Here is a 23,205-nt window from a genome sequence, read left to right on the forward strand (position 1 = left end):
TATATATTGTTTGTCTGTGTCGCAATGATACGGTGCCAAATCTGGCGATGGTGACGTTAGCTTCACTCCCTGGCCGCTAGAATACCTAGAGTGCCTGCAGTCATTGCTGTGTCCTGAGAACAACATTGCTTTAGAGATCGATAAGTAGTTTTCTATATTGTCGTTAGTGCCTAGTGACGCAGATCGCCATCGAATTTTACATACATTGGTTGCACAACTCTTGGTGCCACAGTTCGGTGTCTGGACCACTCGCAACGCTTGGAAAGGCCCACTCCACCCACCGGAACCCCTTCGATCGACAGGGCACACGAAAAGCATCTGCATGACGAGTGGCGTGAGGCCATGATCTACACTGTTGCCCTTGTTTGCTTGCTTTATATATGGGGAGGAAGAATGGTTCCGGGCAACACCATCTTCGCTCTGTGTTAAATTGCTGCCTATACGAACAACCAACGTGGGCTATGAGTTTTCTTCCCAGCCCACCCAACTCGGAGTCCGACGCCCGATGGAAGCCGGCCATTGCGACCGTGAGCCTCGGAGCCGCCCACCTGCACCCATTGAGGGCCAAAATTGACGCCGCTGCAAAAAATGGCCAGCAAGGCCTCGAGCTCTTTCACGATGATCTAGCGCAGCTTGCCAAGACGCTGTGCTGTCAGTCGTCGGGCGCTGTTCCAGATCGCTCCGATCGGGAGCACGAGATCGACGCCGCACACGCCATCCGCGATCTCTGTGCACAGCGCGATCTTCAAGTGCTGGCGCTGCAGCCCTTTCGCCATTACGAAGGCCTCATCGATCCGGCCCGCCACGCGAAGCGCATTGATGAGTTCAAGCACTGGGTCCAACTAGCCAAGATCCTTGGAGACAATCTCTTCATTCTAATTCCGTCATCCTTCCTCGATGCCTCCGAGATCACTGGGGACCGAGACCGGTTAGCCTCCGATTTAGCCGAGGCCGCCGATCTGGCACACCCCGTGCGCGTCGCCTACGAGGCGCTTGCCTGGGGTACACACATCAATACTTGGGAGGATTCCTGGGACCTAGTGCGGCGGGCCAACCGGTCTAATCTAGGCCTCTGTTTGGATACTTTCAATATTGCGGCTCGCATGTGGGCCGATCCCGCCAGCCCAACGGGACGCCAACCAGCCGGTGCGGACAAGGAATTGCAAGAGTCGATGGATCGGCTGGTCCGAGAGGTCGACCCAGACCGAGTGATCATCGTTCAACTGGCCGATGGCGAGCGGGTCGACCCAAGAGCTCCCTTTCTCCAAGCACCGGGAATGCCCAAGCTCCTGGCATGGTCGCGGAATGCTCGCCTTTTTCCGTGCGAGGAAGAGCGAGGCGGTTACCTTCCAATCCGAGAAGTCGCGGATGCCTGTCTCAATCGCTTGGGGTATTCGGGATGGGTTAGCATGGAGGTATTCTCGCGGACTCTCGGGGTCGATAACCCGCAGGTGGCTGATGAGCATGCCGCACGGGCTAGCAGGTCCTGGCGGCGGATGTTGGAGTCTCTAGACAGGAGACCGGCGAAGGATCCTCTTACATCCTAGAGTGCGTTGGTCTTATTCTGGCGAGGCGCTGGCTCCTCTCTCGGTTCTTGTATGTAGTCCATTTTCAGGGCGCATTCTTGAGGTTGCTCTTATATCCCATACAGGAGGCACATAACATGCCTGTTGGCCTAGCGGTACAAATATACAAATATCGGTCAATAGTACTCTGAAGAACGGAAGTCATGAAATGGAAAGAGTCAACTGGGATGTCTACAGAAGAGAAAGAATGGAGGCTAACCCACACAAGCCAAGAATAGTAACGTGATTTCGTCCCTTCCTCTTGATATTGACTCCCTATGAATGCCTTCTTCCGCGAGGAGGAAAAACCAAGGTGACCTTATGTTCGGGCTGTTCGGGCTGTACAGAGGTGTGGCAAAAGATAGAGTGTGTATGTACCTCGCTTGTCATAGGGCTTTGGAGTCCGTGTGGGCGGCAACCTGCTCCTCCGTCCAGTCCCAGAGCTCCCGAGCGAGATCTGCATCCCGGACCACAGTCGTTCCGCTGGTGCGATACCCAACAGGGGTATAGTAAGCTCCATTGACTAATTTCTCCTTGGAAACCCCAGCTGCCCAGAGCTGATTGAGCGCGCCACTGGAGACATTCCGGAAGAAAAGTAGCATGACACCCACGCTATACTTTGTCATGGCATCGACCCGCCTAGCATGCTCGTACAGGTCACTATTGACCGTACCCGGGTGGACCGCTACGGACAGTATCTCGGGATGTCGGCGCGCAAGCTCGGACGCAAATAAAATGTTAGCTGCCTTGGAGGCACCATAGCGAGTCCAGGTGCTACTTGCTAACAGGCCGGGTGTGGATGTCATTCCTTCAAGGGAAGATGGGGCGATAGTATGGGCGAGCGAAGCTAGTGTTATCACGCGGACGTCAGGGTCGAGCCCCGTCGCCTTCTCGCGGTCGACGGTCTGTTGTAACGTGGGCAGAAGCAGCTTCGTCAGGAGAAAATGGCCCACATGGTTCGTACCGAGCTGCACCTCAAACCCGTCCTCGGTTGTGGTCGGCGGATTGCCCATTGTACCCGCATTGAGAATAAGGAGGTCCAGCCGGTCGCAGTCGGTTTGGAACTTGTCTGCCGCCGCCCGGATGGATGTGAAAGATGCGAGGTCGAGCGGGAGAAACCTGATGTCGGCGGGGGACGAGAGGCTGGCTTGGATCGATCTGATCGCCTCTCGCGCCTTGCACTCGTTGCGGGCTGCCAAGTAGATGCGTGCCGGGTTGTGTTCCGCGAGCTTGAGGATGGTCTCCTTGCCCAGGCCGGTGTTCCCTGTAGAGGCCAGGCGGTTAGTTAGTATTCGACAATGGTCGGGAGTCGTTGGAGGATTCACCTCCGGTAACCAAGACAACCTTGCCCTCGAGATTCCTGAAGTCGCGCTCTGGCTTGAACGACGACCCGAGCAGACCAAAAGTGACCTCGCTCAGGGTCGGCCCGACGCTGGCACACATCTCCCAGGGATGACGGGCGGCATAAGTCGCAAAGCCGCGCAGGCAGAGCACGTCGCGGAAATCCATGATTCCTAGTTCAGCGATCAGGGGTGAGACCAGAATGTCATAGCGACGGGGCCGATGAAGCCGGAGCGACCCGAGCAGCTACTAAAGATGCAGATCACTCTGTCCATGATGAGGGACCTTGCAAGAAGAAGAAGAAGAAGAAGAAGAAGAAGAAGAAGAATGAAGGAAATCGAGACAGTTATGGGGGCGATGATGGAATCAATGTCTCTGATCCTGGCAACCTTTGGGAGTGGTCACGACAGGGGTTGCAACCGTTGAACACTCCGAGGGCGGAAGCTACACTAATAAATCAATGTACCACGGAACACCAGCAACACAATGATTTACCAATAGCTACGTAGTGACGAACTACTCCGTCGTAAGTCAATTGGTCAGAGGAGGCAAGGACCGGTCCATTATTGATTGGATTTCTGATTGATCCGAGTGGCCCCCTGCATCCGCACGATACATAAACCAACACCTGCGCCAGGGGAGTATTCTCATCTGTAATTATCCTCCCGTCACACGAACATGCGTTTCCTCTGCCTGCACGGCGCCGGAACAAATGCCGAAGTAAGATCCCTTTCTCCGGGGGGGCGGCGGGTTTCTTTGTTGCTGATCGACCGGGATAGATCTTGGAAATCCAGACCGGCGGACTGCGACAGCAGCTTGAGAAGAAGGGCCACCGCTTTATCTTCGTGAATGGCCGCCAGGATGCTCAAGTCGAGTCGGGTATGTTCCTTGTCCCCCAGAGCCAAGCAATATTGACTCGAGAGGGTCCAGAACTCGAAGGCATCTTCGACGGTCCGTTCTACAACCACTACCCGCGTGGTCCGACGCCCGGAGCGGGCGTCTTCGAGGCTTTCGAGCATACCTACAGGATCATTTCCGAACAAGGGCCCTTCGATGCCGTCATGGGTTTCAGCCAGGGCGCGGCGCTGGCCGCGGCGCTGATAATCCACCACGGCAAGGTGTACCCACATGCTCCGCCGTTGTTCCGGGCGGCTGTATTTCTCTGTGGAGGGTGTCCGTTCGACCGTTCGGGCATGGCATATATCACGCCGCAGCCGGATACATACACCATCCCCATCCCCACGGCGCATATTGTCGGCAAGCTGGATCCGCTGTATCCGCAGAGCATGAAGTTGCACGGTCTGTGTGAGCCCTCCAAGGCGGCGTTATATGATCATGGATCGAAGCATATGGTGCCCTTCGATGCGAAGAATACGGATGAGATGGCTAGAGCGATTGAAGAGACCGTGGCAAGGGCATTTTCCACTTAGGAGTTCCATTTCGTGGAGCTGAAGAGTAATCTTATTGTGCGGATATCGATGAGAACACGCTCGGACCGCTATCTCATGTATAACCAGAAGCCTATGTACCGAGCAGCATCCTCCAAAATCAACTAGCGCTGCTTTCGAGTAGTATCAGGTGCTTTCGGAGACTGGGATCGAGACAATGCAATCGCAAAAAGTAGTATCAAAAATCCGAGAATCAAGGCAGGGCCCCAGGAAGACTGCAGTCTCTCCGGCCAGCTAAGATGGGGATCATCAAGTCATAAACCAGCAGTCGCCTGGCCATCTCCTTCGGGCGGGATAGTCTTCCCCAGGAACTGCTCGAGATCATCGATCTCGGCGGGATCCGCAGAGTGGCCGAGATCGCTGCAATCACTGTTAGCATATACCCATGTGAGAGGCCACAAGCGACATACGGATAACGATTGAACGTAACATCCTTCAACCCCAGCTCCTTTAGGGTCTGCGATGACTTCTCCCCAAATTGGAAAGGCACCACGGCATCATCCAACCCATGGGCCAAGAAAAAAGGCGTGTTCTTGTTCGGCCAGTTTTCGGGAACGTAATTCTTGATGCGATCGCTGAGAAGAAGATAGCACGACAACCCAAAGACACCCCCCAGCTTCTCCTTCCCTGTCACACCAGTGAACACCGACATGGCCCCACCCTGCGAGAACCCACCCAGCACGATCCGCGACGGTTTGATGCCCTTTTCCATTTCTTCTTTGATCAGTGTGTTGAAGTAGTCGCGTGAGCGGAGGATGCCCGGTTCGTCTTGCAGGTTAACGGATTCTTTCCAGTCCACCTAATTGGCGAGTAAGTGAGGGTTTGGTTCCGAGGAGGGGGGCAAGTCATACATCCGAGCCGAGTTTGGCAATGTCGTACCAGCCCGGCATACTCATGCCAAAATTCTGGAGGACGAGTTAGTCACTCGTCGCTAAATGGACGGTCAGGCTTGTCCGTACACAGGTGATAGGAATCGAAGGCGCATTGGGGAAGACAAAGGCCACCTCGTCGAACTTGCCTCGACGGCGCCAGTTCTGGGCAAGGGCCATCCTGCGGGTGTTAACGTCGACCAACAATTCGGGCATTCGAGGAGTTGATACCATCCGGCGCCACTAGGGTCAATGGTCAGTCAACGTGTCCATCCAGTTGCCGGGTCGTCTACTCACGTATCGCCGAGTCCGTGGGCAATGATGACAGTGGCGGTATGCTTCTTGAGCGCCGGCACCACGAAGGGAGCCAAGGTCGACATGATGATTGCTGCGATGCAACAACGGGAGCGGAAGGAAGCCGGTCGAACTCAGGCACCTGATCACATGACTGGCAACGATTGCACCACCCTGTCGACACAACGACTGGCCGGAATCATCTTATGGATGCCAATGTAAGCTGGACAGTTTCACTTCGTATCGCTATTTGTCCACATGATTCAGTATTCGTATTCATTAGTTCCTGTCGGTTCCGACTCGATCTACTACAGTTGGTACCGCCTCACGTGATGGCCGATGATCAATCCCGTTCTCGACTGGTTCGTTCACTTGCATCATTACTATAGACGACTACTAGGTGTGTCCAGTAAGTTCTTCATTCTTGCAGGCCCAATAATGCATCCCCAACCCCCCAAGTGGTGGTCCTCCGCGCCCAATGATGCCGACCTCGCCTATGGCTTCGATTCTGACGACCGCGACAGATTCCATCCAGACCCCCAACGCAAGAAATCAGACGCCGAGGACAAGGGTGTGCTGGAGAACATGGCGTCCTGGCTGCAGCGCCAGGCGGGCTCCCAGCCCACGCAGCTCGTCACAACGGCTGTGCTATCTGGCGCGGCTGTAGCGGGCGCGATTTTCGGATACCAAGCTTTTCGCCGGAAGGAGGCCGTGCATGACCTGAAGGCTTCCATCCCGGAGATTGATGAGCGACACCATGCAGAGAAGGTGAGTTTTCCCCTCTCGAATTCTAGAATCCGTGGATTAATTGGTGGACTTGAAGCTCACGCAGTTCGGCGCCGCAGCCTCGGATGCGCAATTGAGTCAGGAGGACGAACGCGGCACAGCTTTGGCGCGCAGGGCGCAACAAGGAGACTACGATGATGGTATGTTCCTTCAATGTTGCTGCGACGCGTATATCTAAAATCGGCTCCGACAGACCTCATTCTTGAACAACTCGCGCGCAACCGCGTCTTTCTTACCGATGAAGGCCTAGCAAGACTGCGCTCCTCCTTTATCGTCGTGGTCGGCTGTGGGGGTGTTGGATCGCACGCTGCTGCGGCACTGGCCCGGTCAGGTGTGTCCAAGATCCGGCTTATCGACTTTGACCAGGTCACGCTCTCATCGCTGAACCGACATGCCGTCGCCACGTTGGCGGACGTGGGAACACCAAAAGTACACTGCATCCGGCGGCGACTCGAACAGATTGCTCCGTGGGTCATGTTCGACTGCCGCAACGAGCTGTTCGACAAGTCAGTCGCTGAAACATTGCTGGGGCCGTGGACTTTGACTCATGACGGCGAGGGACGCCGTCCTGACTACGTGCTTGACTGTATCGATAATATCACCTCTAAAGTGGGCTTGTTATACTACTGCCACACAAACTCTCTGCCGGTGATCTCATCTATGGGTGCGGGCTGCAAGTCAGACCCGACTCGCATCGCGGTTGGTGACATCTCCCAGAGCACGGATGATCCTCTGTCTCGCAGCACGCGGCGCCGGTTAAAAGCCATGGGTGTCAGTTCAGGGGTTGCAGCAGTGTTCTCGACTGAGAAGCCAGGACCAGGCAAGGCGAGTCTGCTCCCGCTACCGGAAACTGAGTATGCCAAGGGCCAAGTCGGCGAACTGGGCGTGCTCCCAGACTTCCGGGTGCGCATTCTGCCAGTGTTGGGGACCATGCCCGCGGTTTTTGGGTACACAGTCGCCAACCATGTGATCTGCAGCGTGACGGGATATCCAATCGAATACAGCATGAGCTCGAAGGGCCGCGACAAGATGTACGATGGCATGATGGCTTCTTTTCAGAGTCTGTACGAACGTCTAGTTCGGCAGGTAGCCGGCCAAGACCCCATCGGACTCCGTCTGCCCATCAACAAGGACGACATTGCTTTTCTTGTGGACGACGTCTGGCGCGGGAAGAGCGCCGTTAGCGGGTTGGGCACCCGACTGGTCTTAGTACCGTGGCAGGTGCCAGCTGCTGGATTCAGATTGAATCTCGCCTTGGAGAAAGAAGGACAGAAGACCGTTGCGGTGGAGCTGGATCAATTGGTGTGCATGACCAAGGAGGAAGCGGCTCGGCACGAGCGCGAAGTGCTGCAGGACGGAAAAGACGTGACCGAAATTTACAACGCCGTGGTGTTGCAGCGGGTGGACATGCGGAGGAAGGAAGCTCAAGCGTATGAACAGTATCGTTGAACTGCAATAAAGTAGATCAATCCATATAAGAGCCGATGGATATTTAATGAATGATGAAAAACATGAGACCACAGGAATCGACGATATAACGATGTAGCATTTAGGACCACCTATGACAACACCTGCTTCACCTGTCCACCTGGTTCGTTGAACTCCCGGATTATGAAGGAATCATCCATCATCCATGATCTTAGTAGCAAGTATTTCGAGCAAGCTACAATCAACCTCCAGGGCCGAGGATTCGCGGAGCGGGGAAGATCACAAATACAAAAGCAGCTACTCCAAGTATAGATTGACCAAGGTAAAAATAAAGACGGCACATGGTATAAGCTCGACAGTTATATAAACACATCAAAAGCCGTGTACGGGATCGTCCATCTCTTGTCAGCGCCTCTGCCCAATCCCAGACCGTACACCAGTATAGTTTCTATGTATCAACAAAGGTACAGCAAACTCCAGAAACCAGAATCATAAGCCACGACTACTTCTTCGGGGGCGATGGAGAATGCCACTCGCCATCACTCTCCCAGACCCCTGCAGGTCCATACATGCCAGCCTCAGAACCCCTCAGAAATGCAAAGCGGAAGAAGAGGCCTTCAGGCTCATCGTCCGGATCACCCTCAGTGAGCGGAATGGACTGAGGACCCACGGGTTGCTGCCCATCACCGTTGCGGCGTGCCAGGCGCGAACCATGTTGCAGTTCCAAGCCGTCGTGACCATGGCGGTGCCAGGTGAATCTACCTTGCGGGTCTTCGTCTAGATAGCCTCGATAGCGCTCAACGTCATTGAGCAGGACTGAAATGCCGTCGACAGCAAGATTAGCCATCCGCTCATGTTCCCAGAGAGCGAACGAGATATTTCCGTTGCCCCGATGGGTGTTGCTGGTCCCAAAGTCCGACAAGGAGACCTTGACCGATGCATCTGTGATGTTGGGATATGTAGACCACCAGCTGTGTCCATCGGAGCCGGACCCTCGTTCGCCGAGAGCTGCAGGTGTCTCAATAATCGAGGCGAATCCCCACCGTGCGACACCGTTGACGAAGAGACCCAGAAGCAACCCCTGGTAGATCAACGAGGGGCGGGTTGGAAAGGCGGTACCTGGCATGAGCAGAATGGCGAGAATGTAATGATGAATGCGAAGGCGTAGGCCCGGAAGCGGGAGGAGAATAAGAATGATCAGGCCCATAGTGCAATATATCTTCAGGTAGCGCGGCATCAGCCCACCCTGGCGAATCTGCCATGCTTGGCTCAGGACGATGATGATAATGGTAGGAATCACTAGGGCCAAGGCCAGCTTCGCTCCGGGCTGTTGCTGAATGTCCTTCGGTGTCAGGCGCTGAAGTGGAATCAGACGCGCAAAGGTGTAGTTGTTCAGAGCACCGAAGAAGACTGGCGGCAAATATAGGAACATCTTCGACAGCTGGTAGATGGGCGACGTAATAGGTTGCAGTAGTGGCGCTGCACAGAATTTGTAGAGGACATAGGCCACAAACGATGCCGGCAGCAACCGAGATAGTAGGGCCGACACGAGGTCGGTCAGGAACGGGTATGAGGGCGGATCGGCGACCAGGCCCGTGTGACAAAAGACCATGAAAAACGTGCTGAAGAACAGCACCGGTGGGGATGTACAAAAGAGCCATAGGACGCCCACCGCGGCAATAGTGACCCCGAGGAGCGGCCAGCGCGGGTCGGGTGGGCAGGTCGCCTGCGACGACGATAGTTTCAGGAAACTGAAGGACTTGGGGAAGGTAGACGGAAATCCCACAGACTCGATCCCGTTCTGCTTGACAGACGGATAAGAGTGCGCTGCACCCTCAAGCTTCGTCACACCGCAGCCGCCGACCGAGTTCGAAATAGCTCCAGCATGAATCGCCGCCTGACAGACGAAGCTGTCGGCGCGATAGATGGCGGGATCAGGGTTATCTGGTTGCGGGCCCCCAATCACCAGTCCTTGGTAGTTGTAGGACTGATTTCCAACAATATGAGGCTCTAACAGCTTGGTATCCCGGCAGTTCGCAGGGCACCGGAAGGCGATCGTCGAGGAGGAAAATGGACGGCAGTTGTTCCCATTGAGACCGCATCCGTTGCCGAAATCCCTGAATCAAGACCAAAAGCGTTAGCGCCGATCTTCTCAGGCCGAGAAACGCGGAGGGTGGTTACCAAAAATTCGTCCCGCATGAGAGAGTCTGTGGCCGGCCATATCCTTCAATGTAACCCGAGGAGCGCGAGTGTAGCAAAACCAGGAACCACGGCAGAAACCACGACAGGTACAGAAGCATCAGGAGAGAGATCTTGTGCTTGCGCTTGGGAAAAAAGTGATCCAGATACTGGACGGGCAGCTCCTGAACGCGCGGGAACAACGGTTTCAACAAGAGCGTATGCGGTGGATCCGGGCCCTTGACCCATCGTGCGGTCGCACGACCGGCCTTGCGAAGTGGCAAAGGCACCCATTGCCAGCGAAAGGATTTGGATGACTCTTGTAGCCAAACGGGGAGCACGCTGCCGGCTTCGACGTCGGGGGGTGGCAGGTATTCGGAAGCGTCGGGATCGGCCATGCGCGGGTCCTCCTCGAGTAATGGGGGCACATAGAGCCGGTTGGCCTCCGGGTGGCGCTCTCCCAGCATGGTTGCGGAGGTACAGGGGCGATCACGATGAGCACAAACGAGCGACGCGATGAGTAGCAACCCAGGAATGAATACAGCAAGGAGAAGAAGAATAATATGTAGTATGAAATGAGGCTGCGGCGGGCCGAGCAGACACTAGATCTGCGAGAGGCACGGCGTGGGGAGATCGCCAAGGCTAGCGCGGAGGGATCACCAGGCACACCAGCAAAGCGACAGGAGTTGGGTAAGAGAGGGAAGGGAGGAGTCTACGACTGGGTAGACATTGCCAAAAGAATCAGACGATGAATATACCAATCCCCGTACAAGAACGAACGAAGAGGATGGATGAGAATGAGAAGGAAGTGAAATGTGGTCGTGGCCGGGAAGATGATTGGAGGGGCGGTGTCGGGGGAAACCAATCAGCGTGAGCGTGGCGAGAGACTGTCGGAGACTTGCTTCCGTTCCTCCCGCCGGCATCAACTCCTAGTACTCGCGCCCCAGTCAGCAGCGGTTGGGGGTCTGACTTGGGGGCGAGTACTAGGACTGCTCCAGACCACCCTCTCGCCCCTCTCCCAAAGACCCCACACGCCCTGGTCGGCTCGGCGCCGCCCCCCCGCCCCCCCTCCTTTTCTCCAAAACAACGTCATCGTCATCGTCATCGGCCGCTTCTTCGTCTCTCCGGACCACGACTCATCATGCGTGTCCAACAGCTCCCTCTGGCCGACCGTGAAGGCCATGAGGCCATTCTGCATGCCTCGTACCTCGACGACATCCCTGAAGCTCTCGCCCGGTGGCAAGCACAACGCGTGCTGCTCGTCGTCAGCACAAGCCTCGACACCAAAACAGATTTGATCCGTAACCTCGAAGACCGTCTGGCCCATGATCCGTACCAGGTGTCGAAAAAGATCGGAGTCGGGAGCCACTCGCCCTACGCGGATGTCATTGACATCGCGCACCGCGTGCAGGCCAGCTCCATTGACGCCGTTGTGAGTATCGGCTCGGGTTCTTACTCCGACGCGTGCAAGGCGGCCCTGATTCTCGCGGCCACGCTGCCCACCGGATTTGGCGCGGCAGATATGGAAGCTCTGGTCGATCCGGTGACGGGGCTGGCTGGCCACGATCGCTTGCGGGCTCCAACCGCGCGGCTGATCTGCGTGCCGACCAGCCTGAGCGCGGGCGAGTGGAATACGTTCGCCAGCGCGACGAACCCACAGGGCAAGAAGCAGCACTTCGCGCACAACCAGGGCGCGCCGTCACTCATCCTGCTCGATCCGCGGGTCGCCTCTACGACGCCGGCCCATCTGTGGCTCGCATCGGGGATGCGCGCGGTCGACCACTTCGTCGAGGGGATGTGCTATCCAGGCTGTCCGGCCGAGGCACAGGAAGTCATTTCCTCGGGGCTGCGCAAGATGCTACGCGGGCTGTGCGAGTACCACGCCGGCCGCGAGACGATGGACGAAACAGAGCGGCTGCGCGGGATTTCGGAGTGCCAGCAAGGATCGCGCGAGGCGCTTCTTCCGTACATGAAGTGGGGGGTGCGCTTTGGCGCCAGCCATGCAATGGGGCATCAACTGGTAAGAGACTGCTGGATCTGCTCCCGAGGCAACCCCGTGCTAATAAGTACTTCAGGGAAGCTTGGCCAATGTACAGCATGGTAAGAAAACCCAATGGTACGATCGTAGATGTCCCTAATCGAAAGGAACAGGAATCACAAGCTGCATCCTGCTCCCGCATGTCCTTCGGTATACCGCGCACGAGACAGAGGCACCCCAGGCGCGCATCCTCACCATATTCAATGAGACGCTAGGGTGGGAGGAGACGCAGGCAGGCGACGCCGTTGCACGCTTTGTCGCGCTGCTGGGATTGCCCCACACCCTGGCCGAGGTGGGTGTGACGGACGAGCAGCAAATCCAAAAGATCGCTGCGAACACGCTAAGCGATGTGCTCGCGGGAAAGAAGAATCTGCCCGATTTACGAGGGCTCAGAGAGATCCTGGAGGTGGCCAAGTAGTCTCGTATCATCCCTCACAATCACTTTTTTATATTTGGCTTTGAAGTTTAGACGGGACGGTCAATGTACGAGATGATGCCAAGGGCCGCATAATGCGTTGGGATTGAAGCGTGTTGGAATTTCTCGTCATTTCGGCACCAAATTTGTCTTGTGTAGGGAAGTGGGATCCTTGTTTCAACCCAGATAAACCCGCCATTGAGCAACCATCTGCCCGGTTATGGACCCATCCACCGTGTTGGCATTGGCGAGCTGCACCGGATATACCAATCAGAGTACACAGCAAGCTGCTCCGCAGGCCTCCGACCCCTACGGGTGGTAATCACCCCAGTCAATCGAATTTACCACTTCAGAACCCAATCTTCGTTCCAAGCGCCAGCCGAAGTCAGGTCTTGCAGGTCCCTCACCAACAACACCCGCGAGTGGGCATTGTATTGGACCGATGACGCCGGGACCTTCTGTCCGTTGAAGGTCACTGCCCCTGGCTGATGGGTCAGCCCGAGAATGGTGACATTGGCGAGTGACTGAGGTTCCTTCCAGTCTCCAGTAGCCGAGGCGCGGAGGCTGGATTGGAACGCCTCAAACTCAACGCTGAGCGTGGCATCTGGAACCAGGCTTTCCCCGTCGTCAATGTACAGTTGGCCCGATGCGGTTCCATCGCCATCGAGCGCCGTCAGTAGAGACCACGGGCTGCTGCGGACATCCCGGGTAGTCATAGCAGGTTGCTGCATAGGAAGAACACTGCCCCCACGCACGAAGACGGGTATATGACCGAGAGGGGCAGAGATGGTCATGTTCACACCCGGTTGGGCGTCGACAGCAGTCTGTGTGTACCAGTCATACCAAATCTGACCCTGTTTCACGCCAGGGAAGACACCCTGCACAGTGTCGACGGAGGGCACAAGCGCCGGAACCACCATGATGGAAGGACCCAAGAGGAATTGCGTGTCCACCACGGCCAGCGAGGGATCACTTGAAAACTCCCAAGCCAGCGCGCGCATGACCGTCGAACCCGTCGCATGCGCTTGGTAAAACAGAGTGTAGATGTACGGCAGAAGGGCATATCGGATTTTCATGGCGGTCTTGGAAGCCTCCGCAACCGACGGCCACTGGTACGGTTCCTGTGGATTGTTCCCGATCGCGTTGTGGTTTCGGTAGAAAGGGAAGAAGGCGGAAAGCTGCATCCATCGGTTGCAAAGCTCCTCGTTGGTGTTGTCGGCGAAGCCGCACGTGTCCACTCCAAACATTGGGACTCCAAAGAGCGAGAAGGAGAGCGCCTGCGGGATGGAGAAAAACATGTAGGCCCACAGGGAGTAGTTGTCGCCGCCCCAGTGGCCAGCCCATTTCCCAGATCCGGCAAAAGTCGAGCGTCCGATAATGAACGGGCGTTTTGTGGAATTGACACCGAGCAGACCATGGTAGGTGGCATTGAGAACTTGGTGCCCATACAGATTGTGGACGTCATACTCCTGAATCCCATCGGCATGAGTGGCATTGGGAGAGACGGCGTGCACCGCGAGGTCGTGACCGGTCTGATCGTGATTGATGACATAAGGGGGGTAGTTGATATTGCGTACGCCGGGAGTGGGCGTGGTGCGCAGGTAGGAGGTGACGCTCGGGGGACTGGATCCGGGGCCCAGGGAATCAATGGGATTCAGTGACAGGTTGCCACTCCCGCAGCTACCAACGCAGAACGAGGACACCTCGCTCATATCAATCCAGATCCCGTCAAACGGCAGCTTCTGGTGCCAAGTCACGATCTCATTCGTCCAAAAATCACCGGCCTTGGGGTGGTGCCAGTCAGTGAAAACGGTGTAGCCAGGCCAGACAGCGCCGATGTAGAGGCTGCCATCCGGGTTCTTCAAAAAGACATCGTATTTTGCGCCCCGAGTGTAGGTGTCATATCTAGATAAAAGTCAACGAGCAATTTTGGCTTTAAGAACAAACGACTCACGCATCGGAGGCATTGTTCGGGTTCGGGATATAGAGAGCCGAATCCACGATGGGAATATAATGGCGGCCGCTTTGGTGCAGCTTCTCCAAGAACTTCTCGCCTTTTTCATAAGAAAATCGAATGGGATCATTATCGAAATCACGGTAAGTCTTCATGTAATCAATATCATTCCTGTCACGGCATTATCAGCCGTTTTCCCCCGTTAGCTGCAAGATAGCAAAGTCAACGCACCATATGTTTTCCAATGGAATTCCGGCCTTTTCAAAGTTGTCCACAACATTTTCGACGACAGACCAGTTTTGGTACCCCCAACGACATTGGTGGTAGCCAAATGCGAAATACTGCTGCATCGCAGGCAAACCAATAGTGCTGGTCAGATAGTTCTTAGTGACATCGACCTGGCTCGGTCCTGAATAGAAAGTCAGGTCAATGCTACCACCCAACGTACGCCACGTGAGATTCTGAGGATGCGTGAGCACCTCCTGGCCGTGAGCGTTTCTCATGAAGACCCCGTGGGAGTAGGAGACATAATTCTTGGACTGATCAGCCTGGTCGCTTGCGACCAACCTATGAGAACCGTGGTCGTCAACCTCAAAGTATCGGGTATCCAGATAGAAAGGATGAGAGCCGTAGATGTTTCTAGAAACCAAATGCATATTAGCATCAAGAACGGCAGAGGTTTGTAGAGAGGCTTCTCGCCCCCCCCCCCCCCAAAAAAAAGCGCCAAAGCGACAAACACATGACTTACCCATCAATCGGGTCCCCAATGTCCGAAGCATAGAGGGTTAGAGTCAGATTTTCAAGGAGTCGGAGTTGCTGGATGTGCTCTCCGATTCCGTACAAATTGTAGTCCTTGGGCAAGAAAGTCACGAATTCGATGAATTGATCTTCGTAAACCAGGACGGAGCCCTTTGTGTCGAAGAGAACATCGCCAGTGGCCTTCCGGGTCACAGTGAAACTAAATGTGGGATCATTTGTCCACGAGAATTCGATGTCACTGTCCTTGCTCGATCTTTGTTGATCCGCTTGGGGTCGAGGAACGAGATTTTCTCCCAGCAAGTACCATGATTCGTTGGAGGAATCGATATGAGTTGGGAGAATCTGGATATTGAGTCGATCCGTTGCCAAATACTCCACAGACAAATCCAGGGAATCTACATCAGTCCCATACGCGTTGCAGGGGTTGCCCGCCAGAAGCAGCTTGGCTGTCAGTCCGCGAGAAGATTGCCTCACATTTGATGCCTTGTAACCAGGGCAAGCGGACTGGGCGTTAATTGCCTCGGGGTCATCGATGTTGGCGATCAACTGCGCCCCGACATCTGCAGATGCCGGAAGGGTGAATTGGGTGCGCATCGAGGTCGTCGACGAATAAGGCACCGTTGAACTCGCTCCGTACACTAGCGGCAGTAGCCAAGAACCTGCCAGAAGTTTTGCGAAACCCACCATGATTATTGATTTCCAACTCCCTTTGTTCTGTGAAAAAGACAGTGGTTAAGGATCCCCATGCGATCCTATACCCCTTTATAATTTGTGAGATAATTGGCGGCCACGTCCGAGGTCCAAGCGGCATGAGCGAGGGAATGAGGCGTCATTGTAGCATTCTCCATTTCGGCTGGATCAAGCTTTGGCGGGGTAGGGAGAGCTCGTTGTATGTCAAGTGCCTAGAAACTAGGAACAGAGCCAATAATGAGAGCGCAGAGAACATAGCGTACATAGCAGAGTTACATCAATCCAGGGATCGGCCAGCCACCCGTGGCATGGGGCTGAGGGGTTGTTTGGTGGGGGCCCGGGGGGAGGGGTGTGGCGGAGCACGGCCCCCAATCAAGGGCTCTAAAATCTGCTCCAAGGAGATGGCTTCAGAGATAATCATGATGGTGGGTGCTTTTAACTATATTCTGGGCGAATATCCGAATTGACGATACCCTTGAAAAAAGATCAAATTTCCAAGAAAAAGCAAAGGAAAAACTCCTATACGCCTCGCTTCTCATAATAGTCGCGAAATTTCCATACCGTAGATCATCTGAGATTGGTTATCAGCCGTGACAGAACAGGCTTCGACCCTTTCCTAGTGCCCTGAGCAGTAGCAACGGACATGGGCTCAGAAATTGCTCTTTCTCTACCCTCGCCTTGCCTAGCAAATCCTTTTCCTGCCGACTGAGCAGCAGTAGAAGAATTAAAAGATTCCGGTCTGGGGACTGACGCTGCTAAATCAAATGGTCCCATCGACACAATGTGCGGGCGTCCATCCAGCGACGGCCGGTATATCGACGATCTTGAGTCTGGGACGTGTACACCACTCAGACTGGAAGACTGTCCTCTCGTATTGGAAAACGTACTGAAGTGTGTGGGAGCCACAGGACGGTATCGCGAAGGGTCATATACTGGAAGCCTTTGTCTCTGGTAGGGCGGTGGCTGTTCATGCGATGCTCGTGGATGGTGCTGGGACTGACGACTAAAGTCGGGAGCGAAGGAGGACAGTGGTCGTGGATTTGCTGTCTGGGGTCCGCGGTATTCGTCTGATTTATAGGCTGGCGGGATTTGAACAGAGGCACATTGTCCGTCTTGTTGATCGCGCTTTCGCTTTGCTCTCTCCTTGAGGGAGAAGAAGTACCGGAACCCGTTTGGCACTAGTTAGAGTTATCCTTAATGAGCCCTTTCGAGAATATTTGGGTCCCATCTTACTTTTCAAGAAGACTCGGGACCAAGAATATTATTAACCGCTTTGGCGAAAAACAAAGGCAACGATCATGTTGGAAGGTGTAGACAAACAGGGAAGTCGTGTCCGCGAGCCTCAGACTTGGAGGGGTTGAGTATTGTAAAGCCCCGACTCCACAGTTCTACAAGACGACATGATAGTAATATAGAGTTTATGAAACCGATCAGCACTTGAATCAAGTTGGCTGAAGTCCTGACACACGGTCCCTGTTTCAGGGGGAGATATTTTGAGAGCTTCTCGTGCTCCGAGAAACAAAGATAGTGTCATTTTCAACCTATAGATAGACTGTGGAAACAACAAGGAGTCACATTTGCGGCCATGGCCCATCGCCAGCCGAGACTGGGCCTTTCAAATCACCCTGAGTCTACTTCTAAAATAGCCAGCCGCCGGAACTAGCGCTCACGGCGGATTCATGCATTGAATCACATTGGTACAAATTGTTTGGCGCCACCAACACCAGCAGCGCCCGGCGCGTACTTGAAGGTAGAAGCGCCGAGACATGAGCGAATCATACGACGCTATTGCTCAGATGATCGATTGAATGGTCCAAGCAGACTGCAAAGCACTACGTATTATAATTAATGTTAAGAGCCAATAACTAGTGCAGCCGGGCTGGCGCCCAGCGCCCACGTGACAGGATTTGGCCTTGCAAACAGGGCATCGCAATGGTTGGAGGGCGGAAATTCTGTAGTCTAGATTTCACCATATACAACACACTCGTTATTCGATTATAATAAGACGTTAGATTGCTTCATTATTCTATTCGGTCGTAGCATTCGGCTCAGTGCCGGCCAGAATCCCCTGGTTCTGCCATCGGTCTGTCAGTCCTGACCTGACGCGCTACTGTGCAACACTTCCCGCACTAGATAGTTAACTACGAAACAATCTAAATGATTCAATATCGAAAAATTCTCTTCATTAGCACATTGTATCACTTCTAGGACCCAACACAACATTGCACAAATTCTACTCCGCATATGCGCGGTACACGGCCATACCCTTCTCAGTGCAAAAGTCCAGCGCAACACCCTGGCCAACAAAGAAAACCCAACCTTCCTTCAACTCCATCTTCTTCCCACCAGCAATATTCATAGAACCGCAGCCTTTCGTGACGATCATCAGACTAGGACCAAGGATAGATTTGTGGGTTTCCTTCTCGCCGGCTCCCAGACAGGTGCACAACACCGCAAACTCGCTAATTGGGGGCGCATAAGCATCCGTCTTACCATTCATGCCCTTGTCGCTCTTACGACGTGGCAGCAGCGCATCCTGCGCATTGTGTGGCTGAAATGTTAGTGCCTGGCTGAAGAGCTCGACGCTGTCGCGCTCAGCACGTGGACAGAAGCCCGTGTTGATGACGTTATCTGAGCGAGCCATGCACTCGACAATATCTCCTTCTAGATATGCATGGATGCTATCAGCGGGCACAAATACGGAGTCCCCGGGTCCCAAGGTTAGATAGTTCATCAACAGCGCAGCGATTAGGTTGCCGTTGTCGAACTCCGTGTACTGCTTGCTCAGCCGATCTAACAGTCCCGGGATATAGGGATATGCGCCGAAATGCGACTCCGGGATCTCCTGTAGCTCCTTGATGGTGGTGGCCACGACTTTCGGCGATGCATTCAGCAAAGCTTTGCATATCTGCCGCAATGTCTCATCGTTGAAGTGAGTTTGGGTCGGTACGAATTTCTCCAGCGGCTTTAACTTAAAAAGGGCCTGGATGTCGACGAGTGGCTTCCACCCAACAAACAGCTCAAACTTGGAAAGTGCGATCGCTATCTCCGGCTTATGGTTAGTGTCTTCGAACTTCTTCGGGTCTTGTTCGTGCAGCTTTGCAGCTAGACCGAGGTCGGGATGGATCTGAAGGGGTAATGCTTTTGAAAAGGAAAGGATCTTTTCGGTCAGTTGCTGCTTTAGAAGATATGTAGAAGTTCATACCTTTGGCAGGAATGGGATCTCTGGTCCCCATCTATCTAAGACGGACTTGCCCACAAACTGAGGATTCTTCTTAAGATAATCTCCCAGCTGCTCGCCGGTGGAGAGAAGGTAGGATGGGTTAGAGGGATACGTGCCCAGCCACATCTAAAGAAGTCGGTGAGCACTTTGAGTAGGATTCTTTCATCAGAAGTATCATTACCTCGGAATAGTTCTTGGACTCGTCGATCTGCGCATTGTCCGGTGTTTTGGACCAGAGCTGGCCGACAACCGACTGCTTGCCTTTCTTTCCCCACACGTCGTTCTGTTTGGAGCATAGTGAATATATAATTTCACGTAATAAGAAAGAGGCGCTCGAACCTTCACACCGCAACGAAGTTGAACCACTGCGTTGGCCATGATTTACCTGTATAGGTAAAAACCGTTCCGCGTAATTAACGAGAAGAAGGTAAATATGCTGTAGTAAATGAATCGATGGACCAGATGGTGTATTTGGATTCGAGTTTGAAAAGCGAAGGTTGAAAGATCAAAAAGTATAAAAGGGCGCGGTAGTATCACGTTGCAATTCCATCATTATGACAGCCAAAAAAATCACCTCGCTAATATCTTTTTGAGGACAAAAATAGGGGAAATGCTCGTTCATGAAATATCAGGGAAATGTATCCACCAATGGAAGTAAATGCTCATTCAAGGTTGGGAGAGGGTGATTCACAATGACGTAGTTTCGGTGGTGGTCAGATCATAGCATTTCTGGCATTTCTGACAAATAAATGGCAATATTGTCAGCTACAGATAATTTGAAATTATAACCATGCCCTCCGTCGACCCCTCGCCGCCTTCCGCGGTGTCCACAATTGCAAAATTTGATCTCCTAGCACCGTGCCCCCAAGGGTGCCAAAAGCACTGGAATTGAAGGAGCAACGGATTTTCGAGGCCTATGAAGCTGCACGCAGCCCGAAAGGCAACGTTATAGCGTATTACGGTCGAGTTTGTTATTTCTTACTACCAGCTGCGCAACTGCCATAGAGACTCGTGGCGACAGTCCCACCCCAACCAAGGCCTTTAATACTACACAGAAAGAAGCATGCGATCATTCGGTGTATTCGAATTCTTAATTCAATACATGCTCCACTTATCGCCGAGTGACACACGCGTTACGGTATCCGATAGCGTTCATTTGAGGAATTTGCTCGATCCCCATTTTCGAAGTAGGAAATGGGCGGAGAATCAGCCTGAACTCTTCGAGAAACAAAATGATCCAAAAAGCGTTGAGTTGATTCAATTGAGAATTTCCACTGTCCCGCAAGGTTCCTCGGCGCATCCATGGCCGTTCTCCCTGCAAGTATACCCACCTCATCTTGGAACTGGGGACCCATCCGATATCGCCTTCATCATAGCCAGAATGGAGACAAAGGAACATTTACAAATTCATTATAAGACATTGCTCGGCCAAATATCCATCAGAAAGTGTGACACTATTTGGAAACAATTCTACTGAACAGCTATCACCCCCTCATCCCAGGGCGTAACCAACTTCCACCACTCAGACCGGCTACGCCACCTCATCGATATGAGAGGCTTCAGGAATGACAATCTCAGACCCCTTTTCCTCTTGCAGATATTCGGCGAGATGACGCTTGGGCAATTTCTTGGCCACAGCAACTGCATCGAAGATAGATGTCGAAGATTCGAAAATTTGGTCGATCTCTTCAAGTGATCGTCCCGAGGTTTCGGGAAAGAAGAAATAGATGATCGGCACAAACAGGGCGTTCAAAGCGAAATAGACAAGGAAATATTTCCAGCCGATATTAGTAAAGGCCGTGGGAGTCACTTCGGCGACGAGGAAGTTGAAAAGCCAGGAGACAGCAGTAGACAACCCACACACGGAAGCTCGTAGGTGAGTAGGTGCTATTTCACTAGCGTATAGGAATGGAATGCCAAGAAATCCCATGACGTAGACAACGACGTAAAGGTACGAGACGAAAACAGCTGCTTTGAGAGCGGGTTTATTGTCTGGATTCGAAGTGAGGCCGGCAATGCAGGCAAAACAAATACTCATCCCAATTGCGCTAAATAGCATCAGTCTGCGTCGGCCAAATCTATCGACCGTATAGACACAGCAGAATGCTCCTATAACTAGAGCAATCTGGGATGAAGCCGCTAGGATACGAGAGACTGTCCCGCTAAAGTGTAACTGGTTCTCATAAATTGCAGGGGCGTAGTATGTGATCGAATTAATGCCGCTCATTTGAAGCATCATTTGGGCAACGGCAGCGATGACCACACGATGGAACGTTCGCTGAGGCCCCATTTTGAACATAGCGCCAGTACTGCCTTTGCTAGCGCGCTCAATAGAGATTTGAATGTCTTCGATCTCTTTTTTCACGCTTTCCCCGTATGGGTCCTCGTCGTGTAGAAGCGCGAGAATTTCTCGCGCTTCTTCCCAATGCCCCTTTTTGCTCAACCATCGAGGACTCTCCGGTAGATTGAATATACCGGAGCAGACTAAGATCGATAGAAACACGGTGAAAACCATGGTAAAGCGCCAAGAGACTGAGCTCGGCTGTGTATAGCTCATCCCAAAGGCAACCCACAGAGCCAGTCCAAGACCAGATCCACAGAAGATCCCAAAGGCGGACACATGCTCACCACGATTCTCTGCTTTTGAGACTTCAGCCTGCCAGACAGAGATAGTGGCAATTAGTCCGCCCGTGCCGAGTCCTAAGACAATTCGACCAACAATGAATTGCTCAAAAGCAAAAGAGGACGACTGCAAGATAGCTCCCAGGGCTTGTACAATACTAGCAATGAAGATTGTTTTCCGACGGCCTAAAATATCACCGAGAAAGATGCATCCTAGAGCTCCAAACACACCAAAAAGCGTATACATGGCGACGACGGTACCTATCCAAGGTTAGCTTGTATTTAATGAGCATGAAAGAGACCTTACCCTGGATCTTGGCGTTGTATGACTGCAAGGAGCCCGTTGTCGTCAGGGTATCCATTCGGGGGAACTGCTTGTTGAAGGTAACATCGGCGAGCACACCACCCGCAGACGCTTGATTGTAACCGAAGATCATTACACCAAAGCAAGCCTCAGCCCAGATGGCCAAGTGCAGCTTAGAGCCTCGAAGGCCCCAAAATCGCGCCATTATTATGCCGCTTTTGAGCTCTGTGGATGTTGGGAAAGAAATGACAGCACAGTTCACCCAACTGAGTGTGAGAACATGGGTTTATAACCAACCGGAGACTCAGGTTCCGTCGGGGACATAATAACCGGCGATCATTGCCAGGTTCAAAACTTCGGGGGACCTGGCCCAATAACCGACGCCCCACGAATTCTATAATGCGGGGAACTACTGAGAGCGGGTTGCGAGACTAACCAGAGATTAGCCGAGCTATTCTTCCCATTCAATTGTATTATGAAGAACTTGGTCGGGGCGCGGAGGGAGTGTCTCCGAGGTCAGTTTTGCTTAGCTACGGGTTAGCCGAGCTAGTTAGCTAGTTAGCTAACTAATTAAGTTATTATTCCTGGTTAATAATAATTATTATACTGTTAAGAACATCGGATCCGACTTGGTCGGAGGGTTTCCGAGGCCAGTTGCGCTTAGCAAGTTGCTCGTATTTGCGCGGATCATCAAGCTGATTCTGCGCTAGTCAACCAGGAAAAACACTGCCTGATCTTTCACGGAAGCACCTGTTTTTCCCCGGAATTTTCTCCTGAGATAATGACCTTGACCTAGAGCAACAAGATCCGGGATAGCACCAGATAGGTCAAACAATGCAAACAGCTTTTAAATCACGTGACAGACAGTCCTCAGGTACCGGATAACCCACAACTTGACATCTCCAGCGTCGACGACGATCATTCGGATAATGGTCGTGTCTCCATGACGATATCCATACGCACTCCAGAGCTTCTCATGACACCATGCTGGGACTGCATCCCTTGACTCTCGGTCACAAGTGGAAGAAGATCCCCTAGCGGTGGGTGATTGAGGGTGAACAGAGATCCAAGAGACCACCATGGGTGTTGTTCGACCAACTAACCGCCCAATGACGACAGTCGCCCCCACTCCGAGGCCATGGAATGCTCCATCCGTATACCGGGCATCGGTAACGATGTCGAGCAGGCCCGTGACGAGTGGCATACCGGTAGTTTTCAATCCGAGGGCATGACAGACTAAGGATAGTGAATCGAATTGTGTGTTTGCTTGACTTCTCTCTCTTTTCTTCTT

General features: G+C 53.3%; 10 protein-coding genes across 10 annotated transcripts; 4 read left to right on the plus strand and 6 right to left on the minus strand.

The window, feature by feature from the left end:
* Nucleotides 1–461: 461 nt before the first annotated feature.
* N7474_006196 (sugar phosphate isomerase/epimerase family protein) lies at nt 462–1,547 on the plus strand (the record flags this gene model as incomplete). The annotated part of the gene is made up of 1 exon (XM_057197611.1): nt 462–1,547. One exon carries the CDS (start codon nt 462–464, stop codon nt 1,545–1,547), a length of 1,086 nt encoding a protein of 361 aa, XP_057055007.1.
* A 404-nt stretch (nt 1,548–1,951) lies between these two features.
* N7474_006197 (putative short-chain dehydrogenase/reductase family protein) lies at nt 1,952–3,074 on the minus strand (the record flags this gene model as incomplete). Its single annotated transcript, XM_057197612.1, has 2 exons — nt 1,952–2,829; nt 2,891–3,074. 2 exons carry the CDS (start codon nt 3,072–3,074, stop codon nt 1,952–1,954), a joined length of 1,062 nt encoding a protein of 353 aa, XP_057055008.1.
* A 510-nt stretch (nt 3,075–3,584) lies between these two features.
* On the plus strand, nt 3,585–4,336 carry N7474_006198 (Serine hydrolase FSH; the record flags this gene model as incomplete). The annotated part of the gene is made up of 2 exons (XM_057197613.1): nt 3,585–3,626; nt 3,686–4,336. The coding sequence occupies 2 exons, from the start codon at nt 3,585–3,587 to the stop codon at nt 4,334–4,336; spliced, it is 693 nt and encodes a 230-aa protein (XP_057055009.1).
* A 272-nt stretch (nt 4,337–4,608) lies between these two features.
* On the minus strand, nt 4,609–5,603 carry N7474_006199 (palmitoyl-(protein) hydrolase; the record flags this gene model as incomplete). Its single annotated transcript, XM_057197614.1, has 6 exons — nt 4,609–4,714; nt 4,765–5,153; nt 5,206–5,259; nt 5,314–5,404; nt 5,455–5,466; nt 5,521–5,603. 6 exons carry the CDS (start codon nt 5,601–5,603, stop codon nt 4,609–4,611), a joined length of 735 nt encoding a protein of 244 aa, XP_057055010.1.
* Nucleotides 5,604–5,955: 352 nt separating this feature from the next.
* N7474_006200 (tRNA threonylcarbamoyladenosine dehydratase) lies at nt 5,956–7,752 on the plus strand (the record flags this gene model as incomplete). The annotated part of the gene is made up of 3 exons (XM_057197615.1): nt 5,956–6,285; nt 6,350–6,443; nt 6,497–7,752. The coding sequence occupies 3 exons, from the start codon at nt 5,956–5,958 to the stop codon at nt 7,750–7,752; spliced, it is 1,680 nt and encodes a 559-aa protein (XP_057055011.1).
* A 481-nt stretch (nt 7,753–8,233) lies between these two features.
* On the minus strand, nt 8,234–10,376 carry N7474_006201 (LCCL domain-containing protein; the record flags this gene model as incomplete). Its single annotated transcript, XM_057197616.1, has 2 exons — nt 8,234–9,848; nt 9,913–10,376. The coding sequence occupies 2 exons, from the start codon at nt 10,374–10,376 to the stop codon at nt 8,234–8,236; spliced, it is 2,079 nt and encodes a 692-aa protein (XP_057055012.1).
* Nucleotides 10,377–11,050: 674 nt separating this feature from the next.
* Nucleotides 11,051–12,365, plus strand: N7474_006202 (iron-containing alcohol dehydrogenase; the record flags this gene model as incomplete). The annotated part of the gene is made up of 3 exons (XM_057197617.1): nt 11,051–11,929; nt 11,985–12,009; nt 12,061–12,365. The coding sequence occupies 3 exons, from the start codon at nt 11,051–11,053 to the stop codon at nt 12,363–12,365; spliced, it is 1,209 nt and encodes a 402-aa protein (XP_057055013.1).
* A 338-nt stretch (nt 12,366–12,703) lies between these two features.
* N7474_006203 (glycoside hydrolase family 31 protein) lies at nt 12,704–15,923 on the minus strand (the record flags this gene model as incomplete). Its single annotated transcript, XM_057197618.1, has 5 exons — nt 12,704–14,267; nt 14,317–14,487; nt 14,548–14,955; nt 15,065–15,789; nt 15,834–15,923. 5 exons carry the CDS (start codon nt 15,921–15,923, stop codon nt 12,704–12,706), a joined length of 2,958 nt encoding a protein of 985 aa, XP_057055014.1.
* A 2,075-nt stretch (nt 15,924–17,998) lies between these two features.
* N7474_006204 (uncharacterized protein) lies at nt 17,999–19,366 on the minus strand (the record flags this gene model as incomplete). Its single annotated transcript, XM_057197619.1, has 4 exons — nt 17,999–18,925; nt 18,971–19,114; nt 19,170–19,271; nt 19,328–19,366. 4 exons carry the CDS (start codon nt 19,364–19,366, stop codon nt 17,999–18,001), a joined length of 1,212 nt encoding a protein of 403 aa, XP_057055015.1.
* A 1,153-nt stretch (nt 19,367–20,519) lies between these two features.
* N7474_006205 (sugar porter family MFS transporter) lies at nt 20,520–22,119 on the minus strand (the record flags this gene model as incomplete). The annotated part of the gene is made up of 2 exons (XM_057197620.1): nt 20,520–21,871; nt 21,918–22,119. 2 exons carry the CDS (start codon nt 22,117–22,119, stop codon nt 20,520–20,522), a joined length of 1,554 nt encoding a protein of 517 aa, XP_057055016.1.
* Nucleotides 22,120–23,205: the final 1,086 nt, after the last annotated feature.

Source organism: Penicillium riverlandense, assembly GCF_028828495.1.
Source record: "Penicillium riverlandense strain IBT 135883 chromosome Unknown utg000003l_segment0_segment0, whole genome shotgun sequence".
In the NCBI taxonomy this organism is placed as follows: Eukaryota; Fungi; Ascomycota; class Eurotiomycetes; order Eurotiales; family Aspergillaceae; genus Penicillium; species Penicillium riverlandense.